At 38.4% G+C, this 27,727-nt stretch overlaps 2 protein-coding genes and 1 long non-coding RNA gene across 8 annotated transcripts in view; 2 read left to right on the forward strand and 1 right to left on the reverse strand.

Moving 5' to 3' along the window:
- The window catches only part of fgd1 (FYVE, RhoGEF and PH domain containing 1), a 36,460-nt gene extending 23,403 nt beyond the window's left edge, over positions 1-13,057 (forward strand). For both annotated transcript variants that reach the window (XM_056729895.1, XM_056729896.1), the window contains 13 exons: positions 1,257-1,495; positions 1,567-1,723; positions 3,823-3,961; positions 4,173-4,231; positions 5,411-5,557; positions 5,908-6,000; positions 6,080-6,159; positions 6,364-6,394; positions 6,493-6,594; positions 6,679-6,807; positions 6,899-7,057; positions 7,912-8,058; positions 9,136-13,057. In XM_056729895.1, the coding sequence (XP_056585873.1) occupies positions 1,257-1,495; positions 1,567-1,723; positions 3,823-3,961; positions 4,173-4,231; positions 5,411-5,557; positions 5,908-6,000; positions 6,080-6,159; positions 6,364-6,394; positions 6,493-6,594; positions 6,679-6,807; positions 6,899-7,057; positions 7,912-8,058; positions 9,136-9,405 (1,752 nt within the window). In that variant the 3' untranslated portion in view covers positions 9,406-13,057. The remainder of the gene's footprint in view (positions 1-1,256; positions 1,496-1,566; positions 1,724-3,822; positions 3,962-4,172; positions 4,232-5,410; positions 5,558-5,907; positions 6,001-6,079; positions 6,160-6,363; positions 6,395-6,492; positions 6,595-6,678; positions 6,808-6,898; positions 7,058-7,911; positions 8,059-9,135) is intronic.
- Positions 1,407-3,965, reverse strand: LOC130407182 (uncharacterized). Its single transcript, XR_008904575.1, has 4 exons — positions 3,849-3,965; positions 2,725-2,978; positions 1,555-1,615; positions 1,407-1,472 (listed from the first exon to the last, which is right to left on the reverse strand). It is a non-coding gene; the product is annotated as an uncharacterized LOC130407182 (long non-coding RNA).
- A 494-nt stretch (positions 13,058-13,551) lies between the features above and the next one.
- tfe3a (transcription factor binding to IGHM enhancer 3a) lies at positions 13,552-26,550 on the forward strand. 5 transcript variants are annotated; one of them, XM_056729897.1, is made up of 11 exons: positions 13,553-14,056; positions 16,427-16,534; positions 18,114-18,333; positions 18,493-18,717; positions 20,154-20,243; positions 21,620-21,737; positions 22,045-22,080; positions 22,167-22,223; positions 22,360-22,435; positions 22,888-23,035; positions 23,639-26,550. In XM_056729897.1, exons 1-11 carry the CDS (start codon positions 13,929-13,931, stop codon positions 24,083-24,085), a joined length of 1,653 nt encoding a protein of 550 aa, XP_056585875.1. In that variant the 5' UTR covers positions 13,553-13,928; the 3' UTR covers positions 24,086-26,550. The 5 variants fall into 5 exon arrangements, with proteins under 5 accessions (XP_056585877.1, XP_056585875.1, XP_056585880.1 ...); XM_056729902.1 differs by lacking the exon at positions 13,553-14,056 and adding an exon at positions 15,788-15,959; XM_056729900.1 differs by lacking the exon at positions 13,553-14,056 and adding an exon at positions 17,258-17,395.
- Positions 26,551-27,727: the final 1,177 nt, after the last annotated feature.

The following is a 27,727-nucleotide window of genomic DNA, read 5'->3' on the forward strand; positions in this document are numbered from 1 at the left end:
AATTAAAGCACAACAGTCAAGTATAACAAGTAAAAGTCACGACTTGCTCTAAATAAACATTTAATAAAAAAAAAACATTTCCTAGTGTTGAAGTCTTTGAAAATACTGTATTAACTGTTTGAATAAAACGAAAGTAGGGAAAATGGTGCTGGGCACACTTATAGAATGGGAGCTCTGTCAGGAGTGCTGAGAGCACCTTCACTACACAAGGACGCCAGTAGTGAAGTTAGTAGTACATTGTTTATCATGGGCATAGTGTCTGAACTTTTAATCATCCCCTGTATGTTTTGCGATCGTGGTCCGGAGGCGGCTCGCATGAGCAGTGCTCCAAAGAGTGAGCTCCACCATCTCACGAAAACGTTGTATAAAAACTTTGCATGCAGTTGTTCACACTGGAATTGCGAGAAATGTGCATTGATACGCCTTCATTTTTCATGTTATGTGGTTTACTTTGATAGTTTTATCTTTTAGTGTTAATAGAGGGAATTTATGAGTAATTTTTGCATCTCCGCCGGCTCGTCCTTTAACATCAGCTAGCCACTATAAATCACTATTTTAAAAGTAAATTTTGCCACCGTATTTTCAGAGATGACAGACAAGAGGTTGTAGAATAATATTTAAAAAACTAATATAACTAATAATAAGTAATAATATAGAAAAAACTATTTTGAGAAAAAATTGACTTTCGATCTATTTTTTGATATTCCTGAAAACGTCAGCATGACATCCGACGGGTTTTCCCAGATCGCATCACATTTACAAAAGACGTTGCATTATTTCATGAAAAAATAGGCATTTTAATTTCACTCAGACTTTAACAACTTTAATGCTATTCATTTGTCTCAATCCAATCTCACAAGTGCTCAGGAAGTTTCATCTCCGTCTCCAAGAAAAGGAGCCAGAAATCTCACAAATGTCTCAATTAGAGTCCGTTAGATCTCGACAATGATTGCAATCAATAGTTCATATAAATAAAGATATGAATATGAACTCAAACTTTTATCATCAAATACGCCATCCTGAGGTATAAAAGAGCAACCACTGAACAATAACTTTTTTGTACTAAACTGAATTTAAAAAGTCGTATTTGCCATGCAATACAAATATTAATTATTTTGTCCGAAAATGTAAAAATGTGCAATGCGATGACCGACAAAATCATATCAGTATCAGAATAAGATGTTATAAACACATAAGGAACCGACAAGACATTATAAACACTGCCATTATTCATGAATTAATCTCTCTGATTCTAGCTGTCGGTCCAGCAGCGGGTGTTTAATATTGCCAATGAGCTTCTGCACACCGAGAAGGCGTACGTGTCCAGACTCCACCTCCTGGATCAGGTGTTCTGCGCTCAGCTGATGGAGGAGGCCCGAGCTCGCAACTCCTTCCCCTGTGAGGTGGTCATGGGCATCTTCTCCAACATCTGCTCCATCTACTGCTTTCACCAACAGTTCCTGCTGCCCGCGCTGGAGAAACGCATGGAGGAATGGTGAGAAGAAAGAAGAAATAGAGAAAGAATTTAAAGCAAAGAGTTTTACTAATCTTGACCTCTGCCCTCAGGGATCAGAACCCTCGCATCGGTGACATCCTGCAGAAACTGGCTCCTTTCCTGAAGATGTACGGAGAGTATGTGAAGAATTTCGACAGGTCTATGGAGCTGGTTAATAGCTGGATGCAACGGTGCTCGCAATTTAAAGCCATCATTCATAACATCCAGGTAAAATGTTTGATTTTTTGTGATCTGTTTTCTACATGAAATCATCCTACGTTATATAAATACAGTATTGATATCTAAAATGTTGACTGAGTAAATCCATTTCAGAGACTGAAATCAATGTTTAGAAGCGGTTGCATCAATAAAATCGTTCGTTTCACTATTATAAAAAGCTGAATTAATACTCTGTAATAATAAAAATAATAAACAATATTCTATTTGATTAAATTGTTATATTGTAAAATCTATAATTTAAAGTAGGGCTGCTCAACAATTAATCGTTATTAATCACATCCTGAATAAAAGTTTTTTGACATAATAATAAACGTTATTACAATTATGTAATACGCATTGTACGTATTTATTTTGTATTTATAAACACATACACGTACACAAACATGTATATAGTATTTAGGAAATATTTGCATGTATATTTTATTATTTATATATAATTTAAATTACATACAAACATTGATTCATTTTTTTTATTTTCGTAATTACAGTATAAACATGTATGTGTTTATAAATTCTAAATGAATATGCAAAGTGCACGGACATAATTTAATATTGAAACACAAAATGCGATTAATCACGATTCATAGATTTCTGAATACATTTCCAGGTACAAAGCGAACAATAAATTTGCATCCATTTGCTTTTATCCAAAGCCAATCAAACCCACAACCTTTGCACCGCAAACACAATGCTCTACAAATTGAGCTGAACATCACAATGAGAATAGAACATACGATAAAATAACTGTCGTTCACTTCGAAACTCAGATTTTCTTTAGAAATCCAAAGGAAGTCAGATATGGTGAGAGAATCACACTCTCAGCTGAAATGTGTGAAAATGAAAAACACTCCTCCTAACCCCTCGCCGTCTATTATGAGTGTTAATTGCGTGCGACATTGGATAATTCACACCCGTGGACCGAATCCACAGAGGGTGTGTTAGTCATGCAGTCATATCATCCAGCAGGTGTTTGCTTCCGTGAGACTCACCTTAAGAGTCTGAAGTTAGAGTCGAGCATCAGCGTCGAAAATAACAAGATCCCACCCCCGGCTCAGCGCTGATTGATGGTGTCAGATGAAAGCGTGAGTCTCTAGGGCAGGAGAAGCGTTTCGTGGGTGTTGTATGTTATAGTGAATACTAATAGCACCCCAGCCAGGCCTGCTGTACTTCAAACGTCTTTGGTTGCCACTGTGTGTAGAATATTAAGAGTGCGAGAAGCCCGGTGCCTGAGATCACAGGAACGCTGTAAGGAGATCAAGCATGTCGTGGGTTCTAGCACGCGAAGGTCACGCTAGAAATGAATGATTTTCATTGTGCTTGAAGTGTTTGCTTCAGTAATGAGCACGAAATGAAACACGATGGGTAATGCAGTATATATAGAGCAGAGCAGCAGTATAGTTATTTATTATATTAGGGATAAAAAATAAATGTATGTTTAGTTGACAAATAAATCGTTAATATGCCCTGTGAACAATTAAGTTAAATCTAGCTTATGCTATTTAATATTATAAATGTGATTAATATAAAAGAATGTATTATTAACAGTTTGTATATATAATATATATAATTCATATATATGTTTAATATTAATAACTGTAAATTAAATAAAAACAGATATAAAACAAAATTAAACCTATGTAGCCTTATTTTTATAATAATTAAAAAAATGACAAAAGCACATAAAAAATTGCCAAAAAATACTAATATTTACATTGAAAAATCAAAATATAAGAATAAAAGCTAATAGATATCAATAACTAAAGCACATTAAATTTCGATTTTTTTTTTTAAACTAAAATTAACATAACAATTTCAAGTATAAAAACAAAAGTTAATTTAAAGTATTAATAAATCTGCAATGGAAAAAACCCAAAGTAATGCATGGGTAAGCAGCACTTTAGTTGGTTATTTCTCCCGGCTACAAGGCCTTCAGAGGAAAAGAAAACTCACTACAGAGCCTAAAAAATTATTCGATTTTAATGAAAAATATTCAAATAAGTGAAGTTTACAAACAAAAAGTCAAATGCGCAGTGTTTTTGGCAGGTAATGTTTTTTTCTCATCTTCTGATATTGGATATGTGTTGCAGAAAGAAGAGATGTGTGGGAATCTCACCCTACAGCACCACATGTTGGAGCCGGTGCAGAGGATTCCTCGCTACGAGCTCCTGCTCAAAGACTATCTGCACCGTCTGCCAGAGGACGCGGACGACTTCAAAGACGCTCAGAGTAAGTTCAGCGCACCGGAACGCTGAAATGGCCCTTATCGACCACGGCGGCCCACTTTCCCATTTCATTTCAACTATTCATGCGTGCGCCTGGAAGTATTTCAGTGAAAAGTTTTAACAAAGGTTAACAGGCCAAGATAAAAGGCTGTGGAAAATTGGGTCTTGTAAATATCAAGAGCTGTCTGGATTGAACTTTGCTTTGTCCTTCGCAGAATCTCTGGAGCTGATCGCCACAGCAGCCGAGCATTCCAACGCAGCCATCAGGAAGATGGTGAGTGGAGTTCAAAATGAACCGAACCAAAGCAACGCCTCACACCCTGCGGGGCGAAAACCAAAACCGCCACATACAGTAGAATCACTTTATAATTAAACGTGGCTTGCCTTTAATGTGCAGTGTGTCTCTCATTTGAAACTGATAATAGCCTGAGTTTTGATATTTTACGTTTGGAGACGCTTGCTCCTGCCAAGAGAAACTGAATTTTCAGGCAATGTCACATTTAAGGGATAGTTCACCCAAAAACAAAATTTCTGTCTTCATTTACTCACCTCAAGTTGTTCCAAATCTGTATGTCTTGTTCTGATGAACACAGAGAAAGATATTTGGAAGAATGCTTGTAACCAGACAGTTCTTGGCCATCATTGACTACCATAGCAGGAAAAATTGCTTTATGAATTTTTTTGTTCTGTTAAACACAAAAGAAGATATATTCAAGAATGTACTGGGGCACTTTTGACTGCCATTGACATTGGTCATCCTACTATGGTAGTCAATTGGATCCAAGAACTGTTATTTTCCAAATATCTTCTTTTGTGTTTATTAGAACAAAGAAATGTATACAGATTTGGAGAAACTGGAGGGTGAGCAAATTAAAACAGATTTTTAATTGTTGGGTGAACTGTCCCTTTAAATTAATAATTTACCCAAACATGACGATTCTTTTATCATTTACACATCCGTACGCCATCCCAGATTTAAACAACCTCCTTTATTCATTATTGAACACAAATTAATAATTATATATTAAAAATCCATCATGTTATCTCTATTATATGGGACTCTGATGCACTTTTAAAAATAAAGGTGCTTAAAAGGTTCTTCACAGTGATGCCATAGAAGAACCATTTGACTTCCACAAAGAATCAGTCAGCCAAAGGTTCTTGGAAGCACCATCTCTTTCTTACTTTTTTATAATCCGAAGAACCTTTTTCGCAACAAAGAATCCAGAAAAGGTTCTTCAGATGTTAAAGGTCCTTTATAAAACCAAAAGGTTGAACCTTTTGAAGCACCTTTTTTAAGAGTGTGCCGAAGCTGTAAAAGCACATGCATAATAAAGTTATCCAGAAGACTCCAATTAGTTAATAAATGTCTTCTTAGGGAGAAAAGATGTATGGTTATACAGTATAATAAACAAATGTCTAAACAAGTCTTTGTGCGTGTTTGGTTGGTCAGGAACGCATGAGAAAGCTGTTGAAGGTGTACGAGCTGCTCGGTGGAGAGGAGGACATTGTTAACCCAACTAATGAGCTCATAAAAGAGGGACACATCTTGAAATTGTCGGCCAAGAACGGGACTTCACAGGACAGATACCTCATTTTGGTGAGTGAAGATACCACAAGGGCTCAATAAGGGTCTAGCAACAACGTACAACACCCTAGAAAATCACATGGCAATCCTGAACTATACAAACCACCCAGAAACACCTTGATACGTATAGATATTTAAACATAGATGTCTGCCATTGGAACCATCTTAGAAAATAAGTTTCTAGTGGTTTTACTGTTAGCGACAACAGAAACTCAAATGTTGCCTGTTTATGACGACGTGCACGTCAACATGTCTGGAGCTGTTGAATGTGGCATCTAGGTGTACATATCTAAGAAAATCTGTAAAAATCAAGTTGTCTAAAGTGCAGGATTGTTTATCTCACATGATTTTTTTTTGTGAAGTTTAATGACAGGTTGTTGTACTGCGTCCCCAAACTGAGGCTGATAGGACAGAAGTTCGGGGTCCGAGCGAGGATCGACGTAGATGGAATGGAGGTTCGTCATTTCTTTATCTCTTGCATTTAAAATAAATCTGCTTCTATCCGATCGCTTATTGACTCGCATTCTTTCACAGCTGAAAGAAACCAGCAGTATGAATGTACCCCGGACGTTTCTCGTGTCCGGAAAACAGCGTTCGCTGGAGCTGCAGGCGAGGTGAGTTTCAATGCGAGGGAATGTGCTTCATACGCTTGTAAAGGAAATCTGAGCTTGAGAAACAAGCACAGAAATGTTGATTTATGCTTTCGAATATCTTGGGCATTCGGATTAAACACCCAAAGAATGCAAATCATCTGTCGAAGTATGAGAAAAGTATGTGTGGCTTTAGACAACGTCTGTTGTTTGTTCTTGTTTCACCAGGACGGAGGAAGAAAAGAGAGATTGGATTCAGGTACGCTTTTCTTTTTCTTGCACGTCTCGCCACGCCACAGATTCTCGTGTGTCTCAAACACATTTCACACTGTTCTCACGTCTCATTCTTTCTCACAGGCAATCCAAGCCACTATACAGAGACACGAGCAGACGATGGAGACCTTCCGGATGCTCAACTGCTCATTTCGTGAGGAGGATTTCACGCCCCCCCACTCTCCGGTCGGTCTTGGATAAACTACAAATCATGTCACGGGTCAAAGTGTTTCTGGGTGACTCTAATATCTTCTTTTTCCGAACCGTCAGAATTGCACAGAGCTCGGAAAGCGAGCGCCCACTCCGATCCGGGAGAAAGAGGTCACGCTGTGCATGAAGTGTCAGGAGCCGTTCAACTCCATCACCAAAAGACGACATCACTGCAAAGCCTGCGGACACGTACGTCACGTGACATCCCAAACGCATTAATAATGACCACAATTAAACAAGACTTACTGATGCTGAGCCCAATGCGTGATGTTTATTTCAGGTGGTGTGTGGAAAGTGTTCGGAGTTTCGTGCCCGTCTTTTGTACGACAACAATCGAGCCAACCGCGTGTGTATAGACTGCTACACTACACTCGTGGGAGTCCCGCCCTCTCCGGCCACTTTAACAAACAGCGCATACAGGCGGCGCTCCATTCTAGAGGTAAAGAGACGAAGGAAATGTCAGAGGTTACAACATATAGTTCAATAGAAAGACACGTGATTTTGTAATAGCGTAAACAATGCTTGTTTATTATATAAATTCTTCCACTAAAAAAGGTTTATTGCTTAATGTGTAACATTGTCGGAATTGTAAGATATGGCTACTTTTCTTTTAACTTGCAGTAAACCCTGCCCACAGAAATGTCCATCCACTTAGAAAAGTAGTCCCACCTTTTTTCGACAATAGAGAACTTAAGAGCTTGAATAATTGATGTAAGCACTTTAACAACAATGCAGGCATAATCCTCCAGCCCAGTGCTTTACTGTAAACACATTATTCATTCTTTATTTACAAACTGAGGGGGTTGTAATTGTTTATAGTAATCCACATGGTAAACCACATACATAAAAATAACCCGGGCTATTCGTTTAACATGCACTTTTATCAAAGAGAAGATGATATGTGACCCTGGACGTCTTAGGTATCAATTTTTCAAAATATAGATGTTTCATCAGAAAGCTGAAGACATAAGCTGTCTATTGATATATGGTTTGTAAGGATAGGACACTATCTGGCGTGACTGAAAACTGTTTAAAAAGCTGGAATCTGTGGGTGCAAAAAAAGCAAAGTAAAAAAGAAAGTTTTTATACTTTTACGGTAGGAAACTTCATGGAACATGATCTTTACTTAATATCCTAATGATTTTTGGTAAAAAGAAAAAAATCTGTCATTTTTACCCCTACAAAGTATTTTTGCCGATTACTAAAAATGTTTCCGTGCTACTTAAGACTGGTTTTGTTTGGATGTAAGATAGAATTGTAGTAAAGTGTGATCTGTTTTTTCCTGTCGTACAGAAACAGGCGTCTGTGGCAGCTGAGAACAGTGTGCTGTGCAGTTTTCTGCATCATATGGAGAAGGGAAGTGGCCGTGGATGGCAGAAGGCTTGGTTTGTCATTCCGGAGAACGAACCACTGGTGCTGTATATCTATGGTGCTCCACAGGTATGATGAACAAACGGATGCATAAAATAATTTACATCTTTATCATAACATAAGTCACTTTAGAGACACAAAATATAAATGTGTACTTATATTTGTTTTCCCAGGTTCACTTTTAAACAATAAAAACACTAATGTTTATGTATGAAAAGTTGAAGTTAGTTTGTTTAGTTTTCATGTATTTTTCACATTGCTGTTGGATGACTTTGTCACTCCTGAGGTTTGATTTTGTTGAAGGTTCACAGACACTGGCCTGGAACTGACACAATGCATAAAGAAATTCTGATTGAATGAAAAGTTGGAATGGTCGCTTATTTTTTTCCGCGGCTGATTTTGATTGAACCAAACACAAAATATGAGATGGTCCTTTTGATACTCACAAGCAAGTAAAGCAGACATAGATTTGTTTCGCCTAACTACTTGTGATCACACCGCCCAAGACAGATATCAAAAGTTCAGAACCAAACTTTAGGAATGTGAAAGACTGAGAAGGAAAAGATGCATGAAAGTTGTGAATAAAGCAGGCTTATTTCATCATAATTTTAATATACAGTACATATAAAAACATTAGTGTTGTATTGTTTAAACAAGAATACTTGGAATTTGGGAGATATATTCTCACTTGTTCACAGAATTAAACAAAAAATATATATTTTTGTAAACACACTTCTCAATGGTAAATTCAGAAAAACTGAAATGCGATGATCTCTTAAACGGATAGTTCACCCAAAAATGACAATTCTGTCATCATTTACTTCTGCAGAACACAAAATAAGATTTTGACCAATGTTAGTGACTAAACCACACTGGCACCCATTCACTTCTATTGTATGGACACAAAACCAATGCATGTGAATGGGTGCCGTAGCTGTTAACAACATTCTTCAAAATATCTTCTTATGTGTTCTGTGGAAGAAAGAAACTCATACATGTTTGAAACAACAAACGGTGAGTTCTGATGACAGATATAGTTTTTTGGGGGCAAACTATCACTTTAATTTAGTCTGTAAATAGTGTGCAGCTATCAGACATGTACTAGTATTTATTTTGTCCTTTTTGTGTGCTTGTCTGTATGATCAGGATGTTAAAGCCCAACGCAGCATTCCCCTCATCGGGTTCGAGGTGTCTCCTCCCGAGTCAGGTGACCGCCTGGAACGCCGCTTCGCCTTCAAAATGAGCCAGAGTCATTTGACCGTTTACTTCAGCGCTGACAGCGAGGAGCTGCAGCGACGCTGGATGGAGGTCTTGTCGAGGGCCGGCAGGGGCGAGGAGCTGCAGTCCAACAGTTCGATTTGCGAAGCCCTCGAGGAGGAAGTGGAGGAGCCAGCGCTCACGGGAGAAAGCACATGATTGGCTGAAAACGATCATTTTGCACACACAAAAACTACAAATGTGATCACAACATCAGGATATGATAGACAAAAACACACATACACACACACAGACCTTCTCTCTAACACACATCTGTATTAATTGTCAGTTGCATGAAATATCTACAGTATGTTTCTCCGTGTATTGCTCATCTCGTGTGAGTGACCAGTGTTTGGAACAATCAAGCGTGCACACTTTAGAGACGACTTATTAAAGGACATGTGATAATACGCATCAATGTGCATCAGCCACTAGCGGTCTCAATGTTAAACCAACTGTTTCTGCCGAATCTTAAGGTGCTGTGAAGTGGTTTCTTCTAACTCTGTATGGATCTCTGCAAGCCTGCAGTCTTTTTTTAGCAAAGCGAGACGGTTCTGTGTTAATGTCTGTGTGGTGAGATGACCATCGCGTGAATGTTTCGGTGTGGTTTCATGAAAGGTTTAGATACTAAGAGTCTTTAAGAAGGTTTAGACACAGAGTTTACGGTGTAATACCCCAAAAGCAGTTTAAAGAGCCACTGACACAGATTGGAAATGTATTTAAATGTAAGCAAACTAGGTTAACCAATATTTATGGCAATAATCCGCTCGAAAAGAGGATCAAATACTGGATTTTTGTTACGTTTGTTACAGCGAGCGGTGATTTGTCAAAGGGTTGGCCGCCATGCAAGCCTGCTTTTTCCTCAGAAAGTGTACACGTGGTCATCAGAAACCGAGCTCCTGGAAAACGGCAGGAAGATTTTATTAAGCGGGTTTAAACCACCCATAACACAAATATCTGGTCTTTATTCTGCCCCCATGTGGACATTCAGCCGTGCACAGACCCTTCTGTTTAAACTAATGGGAAAAATCCTCTGAGAAGTGAGATGTGTGTAATGGGAATGTTATCGAGAGGATGAGCGCGAGATTCGTCTTGTTGTCCGAGTGCACAAGGGTTTTATGAATGACGTGGTGTTTGGAGTATTTGATAAGACTGCAGATACTATATGAAGATTATGAGGGTGTGTATGAATCAGGCTTGTTTTTATCATTGTGAATTCAATGATATCCCTGCCTTACTTTGACGTTTTTTGATAAATATAGATTATATATCTAGATATATAACTAAGACGCGGGACAGGTTTTCATGAGGCTATCAAACGTTTTCAACAGTGTTGTATTTGTGTATGAAAAGTGCAAAGGTTAAAGGACAATTTCCGCTGTATATATAACTTATTTCTCTGAGCCCAGTTTTGTGGGTTGGGTATTGTCAATGAGCTCAGTGTTTGATCTTTGTTACGTGCCGTTTTAAATGGACTCACGAGCGTTGTGGTAAAGAAAAGGTTAGGATACTTACTCTTTTGTACCGCTTATTTGAGAAGTTGATATTAGGTGTTTTGGAATGAGGTCGTGTTTCCACTTTTGAATCAAGTTTACGAAATGCATTTGCCAATGTGAACACCTAAAGGCTGGTTCAGAACTGCTTTAACTCTTTTGTGTTTGATATTGCTTTAATCTCGCCGTTCGTGGTCAAAGACATCACTTGGTTAGAAGTCAAGAGGGAAATGGTCGATGTTTTTCCAAGTTCACCAGCCTGCCTGTTGTTTCCTAAAGAGCCGATGGCTTTAAGGATCGCCTGCGAACGATTACATGTTTACGATTTGTACTGGTCATCCCATGTCCTCAGCTGAGCCTGCCTGTCATTCACTCTTTACATGAATTTTCATCGTTCTGCTTTTAACTGTGTTTTGCTCTTGCTACCCTGCCTTATGATATGTTGCGATCCTGCTTTTATCTGTTACTATTCACTACTGCTTTTTGCCAAAGTATACAGCAGAATATGTGTATTAGAAATTGAACGGTCGTTTTCGGTGTGCGTTTTGTTTGTGACCATCACAGTTTTATTCTGTTTGTAAGATTTTTTGCTACCTTTATTTATTATCTTTTTTTACTCCTTATGCTATTTGTAGTGAGGCTTGTAAAACTTTGTGAGGTGTCATCTACAACTGACACCTCAAACAAAGTTAAACATTACAAATCTTCAAGTAAATACACCATACAGAAATGATGGCCCAGTTTCACAGAGACGGCTTATTTTAAACCAGGACTATGCCTTAGTTGAATTAAGATATTTATGTCGCTTTTATAAAAATGCCTGAGTAGAATACATTACTGGTGTGAATCTCGAGACAAAACAATTGCACCGATAATTGAAGATATTTCTGGGCTAGTTAAATTCAGTTAAGACAGGTCACACATTCATTTTAGTCTGGGACTAGCCTTAAACCTTGTCTGTGAAACCGGGCCTATACTTAATTGTTTCTGTATTCTGTAGTCCCACGATAATCAGACGTAATTCACAATTTGATGTAACAAAAGCCTTTTCAAAAATTCTCTTTACTTAGTTGTGTTTTAAGGGTAGATAATTCCCTGAAATTCATCGATTTACTCAAAGGTTAATGTACGATTACAGTTTACTACATGTGCCCCCGAAAGTAAGACACTGTAAGTAATTTTAGTAAGACAACATTACCAAATGTGCATTTAAGCATCTTTGATCTGACATTAAGCGAAGACAAAGAGTTGCTTCTCGATTTTCGATCAAGGGATTCGCTTTGTGTTTATAAATAACACAATGACATGATGGGATCAGGAATTCAGTTTTCCTGCATATCGCTCTACCTAAATAAACAGGCTTTATAGGTAATCAGAGCTTCGAAGCAGTGCGGTATTTAATGTGGTGTAATAATGGTACTGTTTTAAGGACTATTCACATGGCAGCCTGGTCAAATTTGAGCAAGAAATGTTTGGGAGCAATGTTCATTTGGAAGAGTCCATTTTATCTGTGTTGTGCAGAACAGATGAATGTCATGTTGTGTATATATTGTATATCCTTTCTCAAACCCACATACCAAAAGATTGAATGGATAGCACAGTCTGTTGATGTTTCAAGACCTGATCTTTTTACTCGAGTATTATAATTCTTATTCAATTTTATGTCCTAATCTTATTGCACCAGATTCGATTCTACCATGAGTTTGAGTACTATTCAAACCTGTTTATTGTCATCAGTCTTCTGTATCTCTTTTATATGGACGTGTTACAGACACTAAAGAAAGATATGTGCTAATTCTGAGAGAATTCGCAGACCTTTGGTTTGCTCATAGATGTTAATGATCACCTGAATTTACCCCTCCCCTTAGTCACATCCTCACATCATGACAAACAAGAGGTGTACTGGGATAAAATCCTCTGACCTTTTTATGTTTTGCTGCTGCAAGAAATCAGCAGAACGGAATATGTAAAACATTGCCAGACAGCCCAAGTAGAACTTTTCGAGGACGAGACCTTGTTATTTAAGACTCCCTCCAACGACCAACAAATGACTCCATGATGAGCTTTGATATGTATGTCTTGCCAAGCTTATTAGCCAAACCATCACACTATATGGCACAGTTATACATGCTATTGTTTTTCCTCATGAAACTTGTTTTATTGTACACATAATGGGTATTACTGTTATTTCAAGTACTATTATTATTATTGTTAATTAAATTAGTGGCAGGCCACTGGGTACCATTGTATGTTAATATCCCAATGAAATCTGTGCAAGATCATGAAAATGTTTATGAAATAAAGAAATAAAAGAACAACTGAGTGTCAACATCAGTCCTTTAAATAATAAAAAGCACACTGTTATGAATGGCCTTTATCGGATAATATTTACATTTAGGCATTTGCTTTAAAAGCGACTTACATTGCTTTATCCTATACATTTTACATAGGTATTTGCAATCCCCTGGGATCGAACCCACAACCTTGCGTTGTTAACGCAATGCTCTTACCACTGAGCTACAGGAAAGCTATAATATACAATAAAATACCAAATTTGTCACTAATAGAAGCTTACATTATTCTAATTTTAGTATCAATTTCCTTATCTAAAGAATGACGAAATACCTTGCAACGTTACATGAAAGGCTGACCTCACGTTTGATGTAAACAAGGATTATATCGGTCGGCCGTTGGCAGATATCCGCGAGGTCCCGCCCCCGTCGCACGGCTATTGGACCGCTCCACTGTCAGTCACCCTCGGCTGATCGCAGAGCGTCATGCAGGGGTTTCCCGTCAGATTGACTTGTGAAGAGTGCAGTGCGCGGAGAACAGAAGCAACACATCTGTGTTCGCAGCAGACGGGCAGACACTTGAGGACTTTGAACTTCTTTAACGCATTTATTTTTCACAAGGCTCTAGTCTTGGAAGATAAAGCAAGCTTTGAAACGGGAATTTGAAGCAGCGCTCGTGCAGTAAACAGCTAGCTTGCGTAACGTCGCCCGCAAGCGATAACGTTATTTCACGTTAGTTAACTTTACCTCAGATTATTCGCCATTTTTACTCTGCGTCAGGATTTACCTGTTTACCTCTGCTTTAGATACATCTGTCGTACCAGAAAAGCAGTTCATTCGCTTATTCTATTTTTGTTGCTTAAAAAAAAACAAAAAAAACTTTGCCCCCTTTGAAGAGATGTCCACCCTGCCCACCAGCAGACCTGAGAAGGGCAGACCGGAAGTGGCCTCTCCCCCCAAGAACATCAGTCCTCAGACAGTCTACGTCATACTGGACACATCGGCTGAATGTGTCAATCTGATCAGGTACGAGCACGAGCGTCACAGAATTACACAGACATGTAGTTGTAATACATTTTGTCTTTTCTTGTTGATGCATGTGAATATTTTTTGTTATACAAGGTGTGTTTTGTACATGCAGTTTTCTGACAACAAAGCATCATAAAAACGTTGTAAAACATCGATTAAACAAACTAATGATGCTCAATCAATTAAGTCCACTCGGGCTGTTGTGTTGTGATGCAGGATCGACCAATAGGGGTTGCATGCATGTATTGACATCTCTTGGAAGATTTGCTCAAGAGATGCTTTACAAAGAGTTCATTTAACCTAAATACTTAGTGTTGCATGCCATCAGCATCTTTTGTGCTGATTGTTGAATGAATCAGATTGACACAACAATGGTGTATTTTACATATGAGTTTTCAGGATGCTGTGTAGTTTTGCTGTTTAACTGCAGAACAGATTTACAGTTAAAACTGTGAGGACCAATGAGGGTTACAAAAACCCATTATATTTTATATAATATTCAGACACCACACCCTCGAACATATGTTTTTGCTTTGTTTCGAAAAAAAAGTTGTGTAGGAAATCTTTTATGAGGCTTGAATAAGTTTTGAGAATATAACCCTCCCACATTAAGTCCCGTGGAATGCCTGACGCTGTTACTTTGACCCACACGGGCCTTTGAAACCGGCAGAATTTGTTTGTCAGATTCTGTCCTGATCCTCACATTTCATGGGATATGACTCAGCTAATCCACCCACACATTTTTCCTTTCCCTTTTATCCGTATCCCTGTTTTTGCTCCACTTCCTATGCAGTTCTTGCTTACATGGACCGAATGTTTGCTGAGCACATGTTATTTTGCTCCTTTTGTACCCGAAAGGAATGTTTTTAATTCGCCATCCAGAGGGAAAAAGACACGACAGTCATCATGAAAGTTTTTATGTTGTGCATGGTTCGTGTTGCGTAATACAAGTTCAAAGTTGAAGTTTCATTATTGTCACACGAACATATTTTACATTATACATTATATGTTCATGACCAACAGACCACATTTACACTGTAAAGACAAAAAAGACTGTAAGCAAAGCAAATGTCATCAAAAGTTTGTCTTCTTTCCTTGTTTAGCAGCAATAGTATAAATATGTAAATATTTCTGATAATATTCAACAGATTGCATAACACTTAATTGTTAAATTTGTTTTATTCGTTTTGACTTAAATAAGAACAGATGCCTTAATCTGTTTGTCTGATTGGTGCAATGGCGCCCTCTGAAGGTCGTCACTGATATAACAATTGTACATTTTTCTATATTTAGTAACATTTGTCTTTGAGGAGATTGTTTTTGACGCGATTGTAAAGCACGTAATATTCCACTTTTAAAATTAGTAACGAAGACGGTACTCATCATTTTGCTAGAATTTTTATGATTGCGAAATAAGATCCGCTATCTGACAAGCTCTCAGCCTGTGTACGTAGAGGCGTACTATTGTGAAGGCTCGGCTCATGAATATTAATGACGCTCCCCTTAAACGCCTCGCTGATTGGATGAAAGGTAAAAGAGCGGGCGATGGTCGGTTGGCCCTCAACGGCGAGGGGCTTGGCTCATGAATATTAATTTGGTACATGAATGGAGCTTCCGGTCGACGCCTTCGTCGTAGTAGAATGCGTAATTTCACGGGAGGACGGTGGAGCTTTGCGTGTATGGAGACGCACGAACATGGCCACCTAGTGTAACCAAAATACGGCCGAAAGCGGTGCTCGGTTTCGTCCCCACAGCGTTTATATGATCGTAACCGCGTCGTATGTGTGAAGGATTTGGATGCGGTAGTTTGCAGACCGGATCAAAGGGAATGTCATCGTGTGACAACGTTTGATCTGATTACATCACTTGGATTATTCACTGTTTCCAGAGGAGGTTCTAGGTGAAAACACTTCATACTTCATTCTTTTGAGATCTTTCTGATTGTTTATCTTTTTGCAATAGAAAAGTTTGTCGGAAACATCTAGACTGTCAGTTTGAACATTGATGCTGGTCACCAAAATGATGTCCAGTAGGTTTCATGCAAAACCATGTGTCCGTTGTTGTTTTTGCATGTGTATTTACATTAACATCGTGTCTTGCTTGTTTAAAGTGTATGATGACATGCAAAACATCTGGCTCTGTTCTACTGAATAGGTAGATTGTCCATCAATAATAACGTGCATGGTTTCTATTTAATATTTAATACCCAGTTATCCATGCCTTCTTTCATTCCAGCGTGTCATTACCAGGATTCTACATCAGACCCCTCCTGTTTCTATAGAAGAGTGCTGCTCTGTATCAACATGTTTTCCAGAGACTTACAGTAAATGACAGCATTTAACATAATCATGTTGTTTTTCCTCCCAGCGTTGAACCTCTTCTTCCTGAGTCAGGAATCGTGGCGGATATTGAGGTGGACTTCACCACGGATTCAGACAGTTTCTATGAGCTGAAGAGTCAACCCATCACCCCGAGGTGGGTTCGCTTACACCCTAACAAAAAATCACAAGTATCTCAACTGAATGATCTTACTATACATGCACATTCCCTTTACATATTTACCGTCCGAATACTTTTTAAGAACGTGAATGCATTCCAGATTGTTATGAGAAAACCTTGTTTGTATTTCCTGCATGCTTAAAATAATCAGTTGCGAAGGAGCGTTTCATCACGTCTTGTTGAATATCTGTGACTTGTTTAGCCTTTTGTAATATCAGAGGAAGTCCCGTGAGGGTATTTCACTGGAAGTTACTGTAGTTCTTAATGCATTAAATCACTCAATCGATTGTTATTTTATATTTACAATTCTCAGGAGGTTCAATATGTGATTTGTGTGCACAGTATGAGTGTGTTTGTGTTTAGTGAGATGAGGGCAGGTCAGTGCTTGCTGTGTTGAAGATGAGAGAGAACGTGTTGGGTTTCTGTCGACAGAATTTCCCAGCGTCTGTGTCCAGGGACTTCCCGGTGATTCAACAGTAATGAGAATCATAGTTCCTTTTTTCCATCTCTCCTTTGAAAAAAAATGACATTGGTCTTTTGTAGGAAATGGGGTTTTATATATTGTGAAGTTAGTGGGTTAGGTTGATAGCATTACATCACTGAGTGTTTTCTTTTTAAGAGATAAAGCAATTATAGACATGTTTCAAAGTTCACACGCTCTTACTGACACGGTGATCTTTGTATTTGCTGGTTGTAAAGACGCTGTTAGAGACAAAGACAGCGTGGTCTTGTCTGCTTGTTTTCTCTTCGCTTGGGGACGGCCCAGAATGACTCGGCACAAAAACACAACTCACCGGGAAAGAAAAGCCAAGGTGTTTGGTTGGAAATACAAGAGCTGTAAGAAGAGATTTGTTTTATTTTCCAGTATTTCCCAGTGTTTTTATGTCAGTGTCAGTGTTCATTGATAGCAGTAGGCTTTCTTGGACTGCAGTGAATTATAGTTCTACATTTCTTCAATCGATTTTATGTTTAAACATAAAAATGGGCAAAAGGCATGTGATGTAGAGGCATTTTATACTAAATATTAAATGAGGAAATTCATCAGGATTATATAAATAGAAGTTAGACTGTAATATTATTGGTTGGTATTATTTTTCCTGACCTGTTATTGCCTTTTAATTATTAAAAAGTATTTCATTTTTATTAGAATAAATTGTACAATACGACTAGGAACATTTATTTCTGTAATGTATTGTAGTAGCGCTTTGGGTGTGAGAAAGGCGCATTATAAATAAAATGTATTATTATTATCTATAAAAAAGGTATTTAATTCACTTTTGATTACCGAACTGCATTTTATTACTTGTCAGACAGTAAAATAATTGCTTTTCGTCCCGCTGAGCTGTTTGACTTTTAACAAATGCATATTTCATGATCCAGTGAATTGGAAAATTATTTCCGTCGACTCGTTTTCCAGGTTTCTGTTCTCACGCTGTCTCTCCTGAACGGATCTCAGTGGCGTGTTACAGAAATAGCTTGCAGTAATATGATTACAGAATGGGGGTGTAGCGTGGTACTCTATGCTGATTTTGCTTCTCATCGTCTGCCCCTGTAGTGGCTCTCTGACCTCTGCTGACCCCGTGACCCCCGTGATGACGTCACGCGTGTTGATGCGGCAGGAGCTGATGCGACAGCAGGCTCAGGACCAGGAGAGACGGGAGGCTCAGAAACATGCCTCCAGCGCTCAGCAGCGTTCTGCCGACGCCACACCTGCCATCTCGGTTAACTCCAACGTGCCCGCCACGCCCACCCAGGTGCCCGTGGAAGTCCTGAAGGTACGACCGCTTTACAAATGACGTTAATATGATCAAGACATAATGACTTATTAGTAGTTGGTCTCTATGGGTGGCCGACTATTCTTGTGTTTAATAAATAATGCATTTGAGTGTCCTTGTATTTCTTCCCTGAGCCTCTTGTTCTTATCTTCATCCCAGGTTCAAACTCATTTAGAAAACCCAACAAAGTACCACATCCAACAGGCTCAGAGACAGCAGGTGAAGCAGTACCTGTCTCACACCCTCGGCAATAAATTACCCAATCAGACCCTGGTGACATCACCCTCGCCCCAGGCTGGCTCCGCCCCAGAGCTGGCACCCGCTGCCAGCAGCACCCCCAGCAGCCCGCTGGCTGTGCTTAGCCTGGGATCAAACAAAGAAGAGGTAAGAACCGATCCCACATCAGATCATACCTTGGGCATTAAGACATGGCCATTGCACATGTCAAATACTCTTACTATTTAAGCCGTTTAACATTATAAGTGTAAACATAAGGCTAATGTGGTGATGTGCGTTTCCCATCTTTAAACTTCTTTTATGATCGTGAGAAGTTTCAAACACGCTTACATTCACACATAACAAAAAAGGACACAAGAGGGGCACAGACCAATTTACAAATTACTGTTTACATGGAGCAAACCACCACTGCTGTAATTATGCTGCTTACATATAACCAAAACATACATTAATATCCATAGAAATATGGAAGATTAAGGCAACTGTAGTGAAAGTATTATCATAAGAGCTTTAATTTGTGTTTATAAATGACTCATTTCCTGTTTCATATTAATACTTGAAGTGGTACTTGTTACTGGTATCACAGTTGTAACACAATAAAGTGTTTGTGTGCCAAAAGATGATCCGTTTTACAGTATCATTGAGAGCGTACTGTAATACTTTAACCTACTTTCACATGCAGTATTACAAGACTGGAATTGAGTAACTACTGTAGAGAAAGCTTTTAAACTTCTCGAAACAAACAGCTGAATGTTATTTCAATAGTAAACCAGGTCTGAATCGTATCTGTGTTACATCTAAAGCAGCCTGCAAGCTCTATATAATACAAAGTTAAATTGTAAGCAGTCAAAGTTTACCATTTGGTTGTCAAACAGAGCTGCAGGGATTGCATAGAATTTGATTCTCAAACCTGTTTGTTTTGCTAGCAACAGTTCAGTGATTTACTGGAGAAACCAGTATTGATAGTCTTAATATTTTCAATTCTTAAGTCATTTAGATCATGCAAGACAACACATTAAGAGTTTCGCTCAGGTCTCTTTAAAGAATGCGCTCTGCGTTTGCTAAATATAATAGGGTGCTTTGTCAAGACTGTGTGAAGTTGGCCAAACTTTCTGGAGCACTTTGCCTTTGGTACCACATTGTGCTTGTAAATATCACACTCCCATCTCAATGACCCCAGCACACTTCGCACGTTGGGTGGGTTTAGTTTTAAACCGGCTCTCCTGTTAATGTACTGATGGAAGAAGAGCCTGCAGGGCCTATGATGAAATATAAGCGGGATAAGGTTTGAGACTTTTTTTTTTTAAATAGGATGTCTGGTTTTATATCTCTGTTAATCCATCTGTCATATTACATTTAAATTTATGCATTTGGCAGACGCATTTATCCAAAGCGACTTACATTTTATTATTCTATACATTTATACATAGGTAGATGCAATCCCCTGGGATTAAACCCACAACCTTGCGTTGTTACCGCAATGCTCTACCACTGTGCTACAGGAAAGCAGTAGATTACGTACAGTTTATGAACTGCAAGGAGTCTATATGCTCCGATAACTTATTTTTTTCATAAATGCACAGATCGAGGACGTCATCGACGACATCATCAGCCTGGAGTCAAGTCTAAACGATGAATTTATGACGTTGATCGACTCGCAACTTCCTAACACGGTATGTAGCAAAATCTAAAACATACACCAGTTATTTTCTATGGAAAAATTGAGGAAATACCTGTAGTTATGTCTCAAGAGCTGAATAAGCAAGTGTGCGTTGACATTTCAATTGTGTCCAATTATGAATTTCTTCATGTTGTGACTTGTTATTGTTTATCATAGTATACCTTCAAAAGCAATTTTTTTTCAGTTGGTGTTCAGGTAGGCGGTTGTTAAACCAGTTATGATTACAGGTCAGGTTAACTTCTCGGAAGGCTTATGGGATTGCGTATTGTCGGTGTAGTGTTTGCATTTGGAGCGTTTGAGTTGAATGTGTGCAGGAACCACTGGAATCCAGATCTGCTATGGAAACAAACATAACCTTCTGACACATGGCCCACAATGGGTGGGGATGGCACGCCGCTGAGGAGGGGCTTAGAGCTGGCCCACACAGAACACTAGTCATTCAATGTGTGTGTGTGAGCTGATAGATTTCTGTGGTAAGCGTTGTTGTACTCCAGAAGTTATTTCCCCATTTCTGAACGTCCCTTTTTACGGAGAAGCGTGTAGAAAACGGAAGAAGTCTTCGGGTGTGTATGAGAACATGAGGATTCTGGTTTTGCTGCCAGAGAATGACAAGAAAAAAGGCAAGATTGAGGTAAAATTGATCTCTTGGCTAAACAGTGCTGTCGAAGTTTTGTAAAAGTGTACGGCAGGTTTGTGTTTTAGTTTTGCTTTAGTGCAGAAAGATGACGAGATATTGTGTGATACTGTGAAGGTTTTACATCATGTTAGTATGGTGTTTAAAATGTACAATGTTTGTGTGGTGAACATCTTTAAGGACTGCAGGTTTATAAGAGATTTGGTGCATTTTATACATTTTTGTACAGCTTTTGTTCAAGATCAATTCAATCTGTTTTCTGCTAAACCTGCATATTTTAGATTTTAAGTATGTTTATGGTTGTTTCTGTTACTATGATAAGATAGTTGAATCATTTAAAAAATGTGTGGGATCAAATTTACTCAATTTCACTGTAACTTTTTCAGTTCTGTTTTATAGATCCCATTGTGTTATTTTGTGGAAAATAATTGTGTGAATTGTGAAAGCCTCCAAATATCTTGATCATTTTCAAAAGCAAACACTCGTTCCCCATGAAGTAGTCTCTTGCACTTCTTCCAAGTTTGTTTCACTTTCACATAAACGTGCACATGAGAACCGTTTGGTCATTTCTCAAGATGTTGTCCTTCAGATATGTACGTTATTTTGTGTTTGTGGTTATCGTAGTTGAATGAAGGTTATCCGCCCGGTACACCATGCAACAATGGGGAGAGTCTCTTTCCAGATAATGCAGTGGGCGGGATCCCATTTAATGCGTTGTGATTGGTCTTCTGCAGCTGCCGGTCTCAGGAAACCTCCTGGATGTGTACAGCAGTACAGGGATGGCAGCGCCCACCATCACCGTCAGTAACTCCTGCCCTGCAAACCTTCACAACGTCAAACAAGAGCTCAGCGGTACGAAACCTTTTATCACAGTCTTTCCATCTCATCTGCTTCCTCTTCCTCATTTTTCTCCAACCAGACCTTCACCGGCCAGTTGAGTCAGTTTGAATCAGCGGGGTATGTGCCACATTTGCCATTTCCCAGTTTCGCAGCAGTTCCCATTTCAGATGAACTCAAAACCGCTGCTAGAACAAATCATCACTACCTGTGATTCACTGTCTTGTACATTTGTGCTTCTGCAGAATTTGTGACTAAGTGTTTCATCTTATTATGCATTCATTTTTGCTTCAATAAAAACTATTTAAAACTTGTTTTATAGATAATGGTCAACGTTTTCCATCATCTCAGCATATAGGTAGTTTATGCACAAATTGTTTATGAATTAATATTTTTAGTCAAACATGTATATGAATGAATAAAGAAATAGTTGTTGTTTTTTAGATGCCGAAGCAAAAGCTTTTATAAAAGAGAGGCAGAAGAAAGACAACCACAACCTGAGTGAGTTTTTACATTGTTTGATGCTCATAAAATCGGTCTGACAATCACTGCTCAGTCGTTGCATTTCTGTTTATCTGAAACTGTAATCTGGGCTGTCTGTCATCTAATTAATGTGTGTGTTTGTGTGTTTGTGCAGTTGAGAGAAGGAGAAGATACAACATTAATGACCGCATTAAGGAACTCGGCGCTCTCATTCCAAAGTCGTCTGACCCGTCAGTATCCGTGTTTAATTCTCACTTCTCTCTTGTGTTGAACTGTTAGTCAATGCTGAAGGAGTTCATTTAGATCAGTTCACTTTCAGTGTGACCTAAAAGTCTGACAATAAAATAGAAATTGCTTTCTATTTCATAAAAATAAAAAATAGATTATAATCAACAAGTAAAGCAAACATGCAAAACAAAAAGTAAAACGACAAGTAATACATGCAAGGAATTTCAGAATATCTATGTATTTACATACATATGCATTTGCCACATGCTTTTATCCTAAGTTAAAATACCTTTGTAAATCGCCATGGTTTTAGTATGAAGTCATTGACCTCAGAATTGGCTGATTTGTATATCTGGCCGATATTTCCTCTGTCACTAGATTCAGCACTTAATCTTTTTGGCATAATAAACCAGGACCGTGCCGCAGTGCTCATTCTTTTGTGTTCTCTGGACAGTGAGATGCGCTGGAATAAGGGAACCGTCCTGAAGGCTTCGGTCGACTACATCCGTAAGCTGCAGAAGGAGCAGCAGAGAGCCAAAGAAATGGAGATGAGACAGAAGAAGCTGGAACACTCTAACCGTAGCCTGCTGCTGCGAATTCAGGTATGCTGCACGTACAAACTGACACCTGCAGGATTCCACGCAAAACTCATTTCAAATGCCTGTCATGCACAAAATTCTGCACATACTGACACCTTTAGTTTCTCATTTATAAAATATTCTGTGTAATGAAACTAAATAGCACTGCCTCAACCATTGTGAACGAAATCCAACTGCAAACAATTTCCAGTTATTGTTCATTGTTTTTTGTTGAGTCAGTTTCTCAACATGCAACTTCAGCATCGAAATGTTGAAATGCTGGTGTCTGTTTATTCAGAATGAAATAGCTTTAAAAATGCTTTCAGCTGCTGATAAGAGTGTAGTCATATTTAGTGAACACAGTTCAGCATATTTTAATCCAGATACAAAGATTCTCTGATCTATGCAGACTGCCTTTCTTGGCTCAGGCTCATTTATGCATTTGGCAGAGGCTTAAACCCAATACGACTTACTGTGCATTGGAGATGTGTACTTTTTACAGCGATGTTTACACTTCTAGTGCCATGCACTTGTAGTTGAGCTATAGCACCACTGCATACATATCCATTCTTTGGGTGTGTTAAAGTTCCCATCACCTATTAATGTTTGTTTCTATGGGATCTAAAGGAACTGGAGATGCAAGCCCGTCTCCACGGCATCACTTCGTCTCAGAGCTCAGAAGCTTCCCTCACTCAGCAACAGGCTTTAACTCTGGACCCCAATCCCAGCGATGACCTCCTCTCCAAAACTCTACTGTCTCTCAACGGGACGGGTCTTAACCAGATCACTCCCTCTTCATTCTTGTCTCCGCCTTCTTCAACCTCCTCGGTGGGCGGGGCAGTTACTAGCCCTCTGGACCTCGGGACACTCAGCTTTGGCGAGTTAGAAGACCCCGGTTCCTCAGTGTTTAACTCCGCCCTCATGGCAGAAATGGGCTTGGGGGATATTCTGATGGATGACAGTGGCGCTCTGTCGCCTGTAGGGGGCGCCGATCCCTTACTTTCCTCAGTGTCCCCGGGAGCCTCCAAAACAAGCAGTCGTAGAAGCAGTTTCAGCATGGAAGAGGACTTGTGACAACCCTAAACCCAGACAGGAGTCACCTAAGGGGGATTTAAATAGATAGAGCTGCTAAGCAACCCGCCGTCTCCATTCCTGCTCGCTCACTCCACTGATGGCCAGTAGAGGACAAAGGTCATTTAATAATCATCGTACTGTAGACGTCTTGTAAACAAAACCGCACGTTGTGAACCCTCAGCATTACATTTGATCTGGCAACAGAGGGGAGAGTTCTGGAGCGGACGTTGGATGTTCAGAGAATCATTTATTATCAAGACATCTGATGGATATGTATCAGAATATATGTACAAACAGTAGAGATCTAGTGCTGAATATCTATTTTGTGTTTTTATTATGGTGTTGTGTGAAAAGTAACAAGCACTATAATCATTTTTTAGATATCATGGAAAGAAAATGCCTGAATGGCAAATATAGGATGTGGATTTTAGACAAGTTCATTACCTATGTAAGGCATCATCTTTGAATTGTTTTTGCATCTGAAACTTAGTCAAAAAGTTTGTTAAATCTTGAAGTTAAGGTTTTTGAATGTCTATGGTCACAGATGTGATGTCAGCAAATTTGTGAAAAATTCGATTGACTCTTCCAGTGGTCATTGTTTTACTCACTCATCAGATATGAAAGGGACAGTTTAATTTTTTATATCAGTTAATGTATGAACGCGCTCTTGTACGTCAGTGCGATTGCTCAGTGTGGCTGTAAACTTTTTCTTAAATTCTGTTCATGTCCTCAGGAAAACCAACAGAACATCCTGTTCACCTCTTCTTACATTTCCTGCTGGAAAGTTTTTAATATTCTATAGCTGACGTTGATTGCGGAGTGATAGCAGTTTCATGTAGAGACGGTTAAAGCTTAAAAAGTTGTGTGTTTTATTTACAAGACCACATCACTAAGTGCAACCCCTTAAATAAGAACTTTCTTGAATACGTAGAAAAGCTTGTAGCCCAAAAGTATGCTAGAATATTGTGCTAAAATCCAAACCGTCATTTCTCTGCACAGCACAAATGAATTTGTTTTCATGCTGTACTGGCTAATATTGCAGACATGCTTGAAGAATTGAGACCCAAAACATTTAGATCACTTGTTATGTACTGAATTGTCTATGCAAGTACTTCCCTTCTGAAGTACAATATGTAAATGTAAACAGACAAACGTCACTTTTAAAGAGAAGAACCTCTAGTCTCAACCAGACAGAAAATAATCATTTTATTGAATCGTCAAACCGTCATCATGCTTTTAAATGTGCTATGGCAATCCAAAACATGTCATAAATATTTTAACATGATCCAATTTATTACTTAACATACTCTTCTGTATTGTTTAAACAGCTTTTTAATGTTTATTAGATTGGTTTCACACATTCTGTTGAGCGCTTCCTTTTAATGGTTTTGGTTTTGACCAATACGTTTGTATAACATTGTTACAAACACATGATGTTTATATGGCAGAACAATGAGTTTTTATATGAACGAAAACACACAAAGAGCTTTTTTTTGTGTGTTTGTGTGTACAAATAGCATCAGGGGAAACATCACCTTATCTATGCCATGTATGTTGTGCCCTGGTAAATAATGTATATAATATATATTGAATATATTACATCCTTGTGTAGCACAAAAACTAACATCTGTGTAGATTTTTTTAAGATTAGTCTCAACCACGTATAGCGTTCCTTCCACAGATCAACCTAAAAAACTTGTGTTTAACGTCACACAAAATACATTTTCGTGGCTGTTTTCAAAGAATGTATCTGGCTGGGAAATAGATTTTCTTGGAAAAAATATTTAAAAGAAGCTTTTTAGAAAATGAAAGAACAGATGCCATCAAGTAAATACGTTCTCATGACTGTCACATCTATGTAATGTCAATCTCTCGTGCTTGCACGCGTTTGAATTGTGTTGTGTTAAAGCTTCAGGGTGGTTTTGACACTGTTGTCTTCGTAATGCACACGTGTGTTCACACGAGACTACAGCTGTGATGTTCAGCACTAAAAATGCTCAGAGCTGCCTGAATCACATGGAGTCTCTGTGTTCTTTTGAATATTTCCTACTAAATGACTGAGGAGTAATCTGTGTGCCATTTTGATCTCTCTCGTGTGTTTTTCAGGTTGTTAAAATGTCCCAAACCCATCCGTTATGTGGTCTGTGCTGTATTAAAGCATTATCTATATAATGATCAACGCTTTCGCAATACACCGCATATCTGTACTGCTTTAAGTAGAGCAGAATTAGGTAATGTTTACAATCATCTCATGAATATTTTCTAGTTTTTTCCCGTAGAAGTCCAGACTTAAGCAAAGGGAACATGTGTGTCTGTTCTGTATTTCAGTATTTCTACATTGTTTGTGGATGTTTATTCCTGTGTTTTTTTTTTTACCCCGAGCAACAGTTACACAGATTACTGTCTTGTCTATACTCTTAGAGCAAAAGTCTAAATAAAGTTGTAAAGCAGATTTTGTAAGAGTTGATTCGTGCCTGCGTCTTTTTCTTAATAAAGGAATACATGGAGTTGAGACACTTACTAATACATGCATGAAGGTTAATGCATTACATAATAAAATATTTTATTTATTTTTAAGGATGCAAATCTGTGGGCAGAACTGTTAGAAAATCCCAATACTTGCTTTGATCAGTCATCAGCCCAATGTCTTTTCAGAGCTGCAGTATATAAATGGGAAAAAAAGGCAAAAAATAATGTCTAAAATATTTTTTTACCTTACTCTATGTACAGCAGGGACAAAACAAAAACCATAATTCCTTTGATACATTCTCAATTTTTGAAATAAAATGTACAATGAAACGGTGATCATTCATCAGCCCAATGTGTTTTTAGGAATGCAGTGTATATAAAAAAAGGTTTAGAAACTAAAGACAATGTCTGATATTTTTTTACCTTGCTGTATGTACGGCAGTGAGCCAGCAGGGAGCAGAAGTCTCTCCATTCTGTGTGTTTTAACTGCAGTGTACAGTATCATCTCAGCTTATCAAAATTTTAATACTTAATGATTCCAGTCAATAATTATAAAACCATTTTTTTTGTTTATATTCATATTAAAACTCATTTGGAAATTACAGCTGTTTTGTGTCAAGCCCAGAGGTCAACATGCTGCCTGAGATCTGACCACAGTATAAAACACTATATTATTGTTATTACAGCTCACCACCTCCCTGCTATAAAACCTGTTGCTGTTTCTTTTGAAATCTCACTTCCCCATTTTAACTGTTAGTTTTGGATGAAACCTCGAGCCCACAGACGTGTGTTAGTGTAACCCAGACCTGCATGAGTCTGAAGCACGGTGCATTCTGGGAAGCTTTTCTACAATATGTTTGAATAGTTCATTCGATCCTTCAGCAGGGACGGGGAGTGTGATCACACTGTTATATGTGTAAACGTTTATTTTATATTACATCGTAACATCCTAGAACATGTTTTTGTTTTATATATAAATTATATGTATTAATGTAATATCAATGAACAGATTGACAACTGTTGAAAGTGTGCATTTTCAAACCACAAAAGAAGATATTTTGAAGAACATCGGTAACCAAACAACACCGGGCTCCATTGACTGCCATTGTATGAACATAAAACCACTGAGACATTTCTCAAAATATCTTCTTGGGTGTTCCACATAAGAAAGTC

The sequence above is a fragment of the Triplophysa dalaica genome, chromosome 18 (genome assembly GCF_015846415.1).
Source record: "Triplophysa dalaica isolate WHDGS20190420 chromosome 18, ASM1584641v1, whole genome shotgun sequence".
NCBI classification, from domain to species: Eukaryota; Metazoa; Chordata; class Actinopteri; order Cypriniformes; family Nemacheilidae; genus Triplophysa; species Triplophysa dalaica.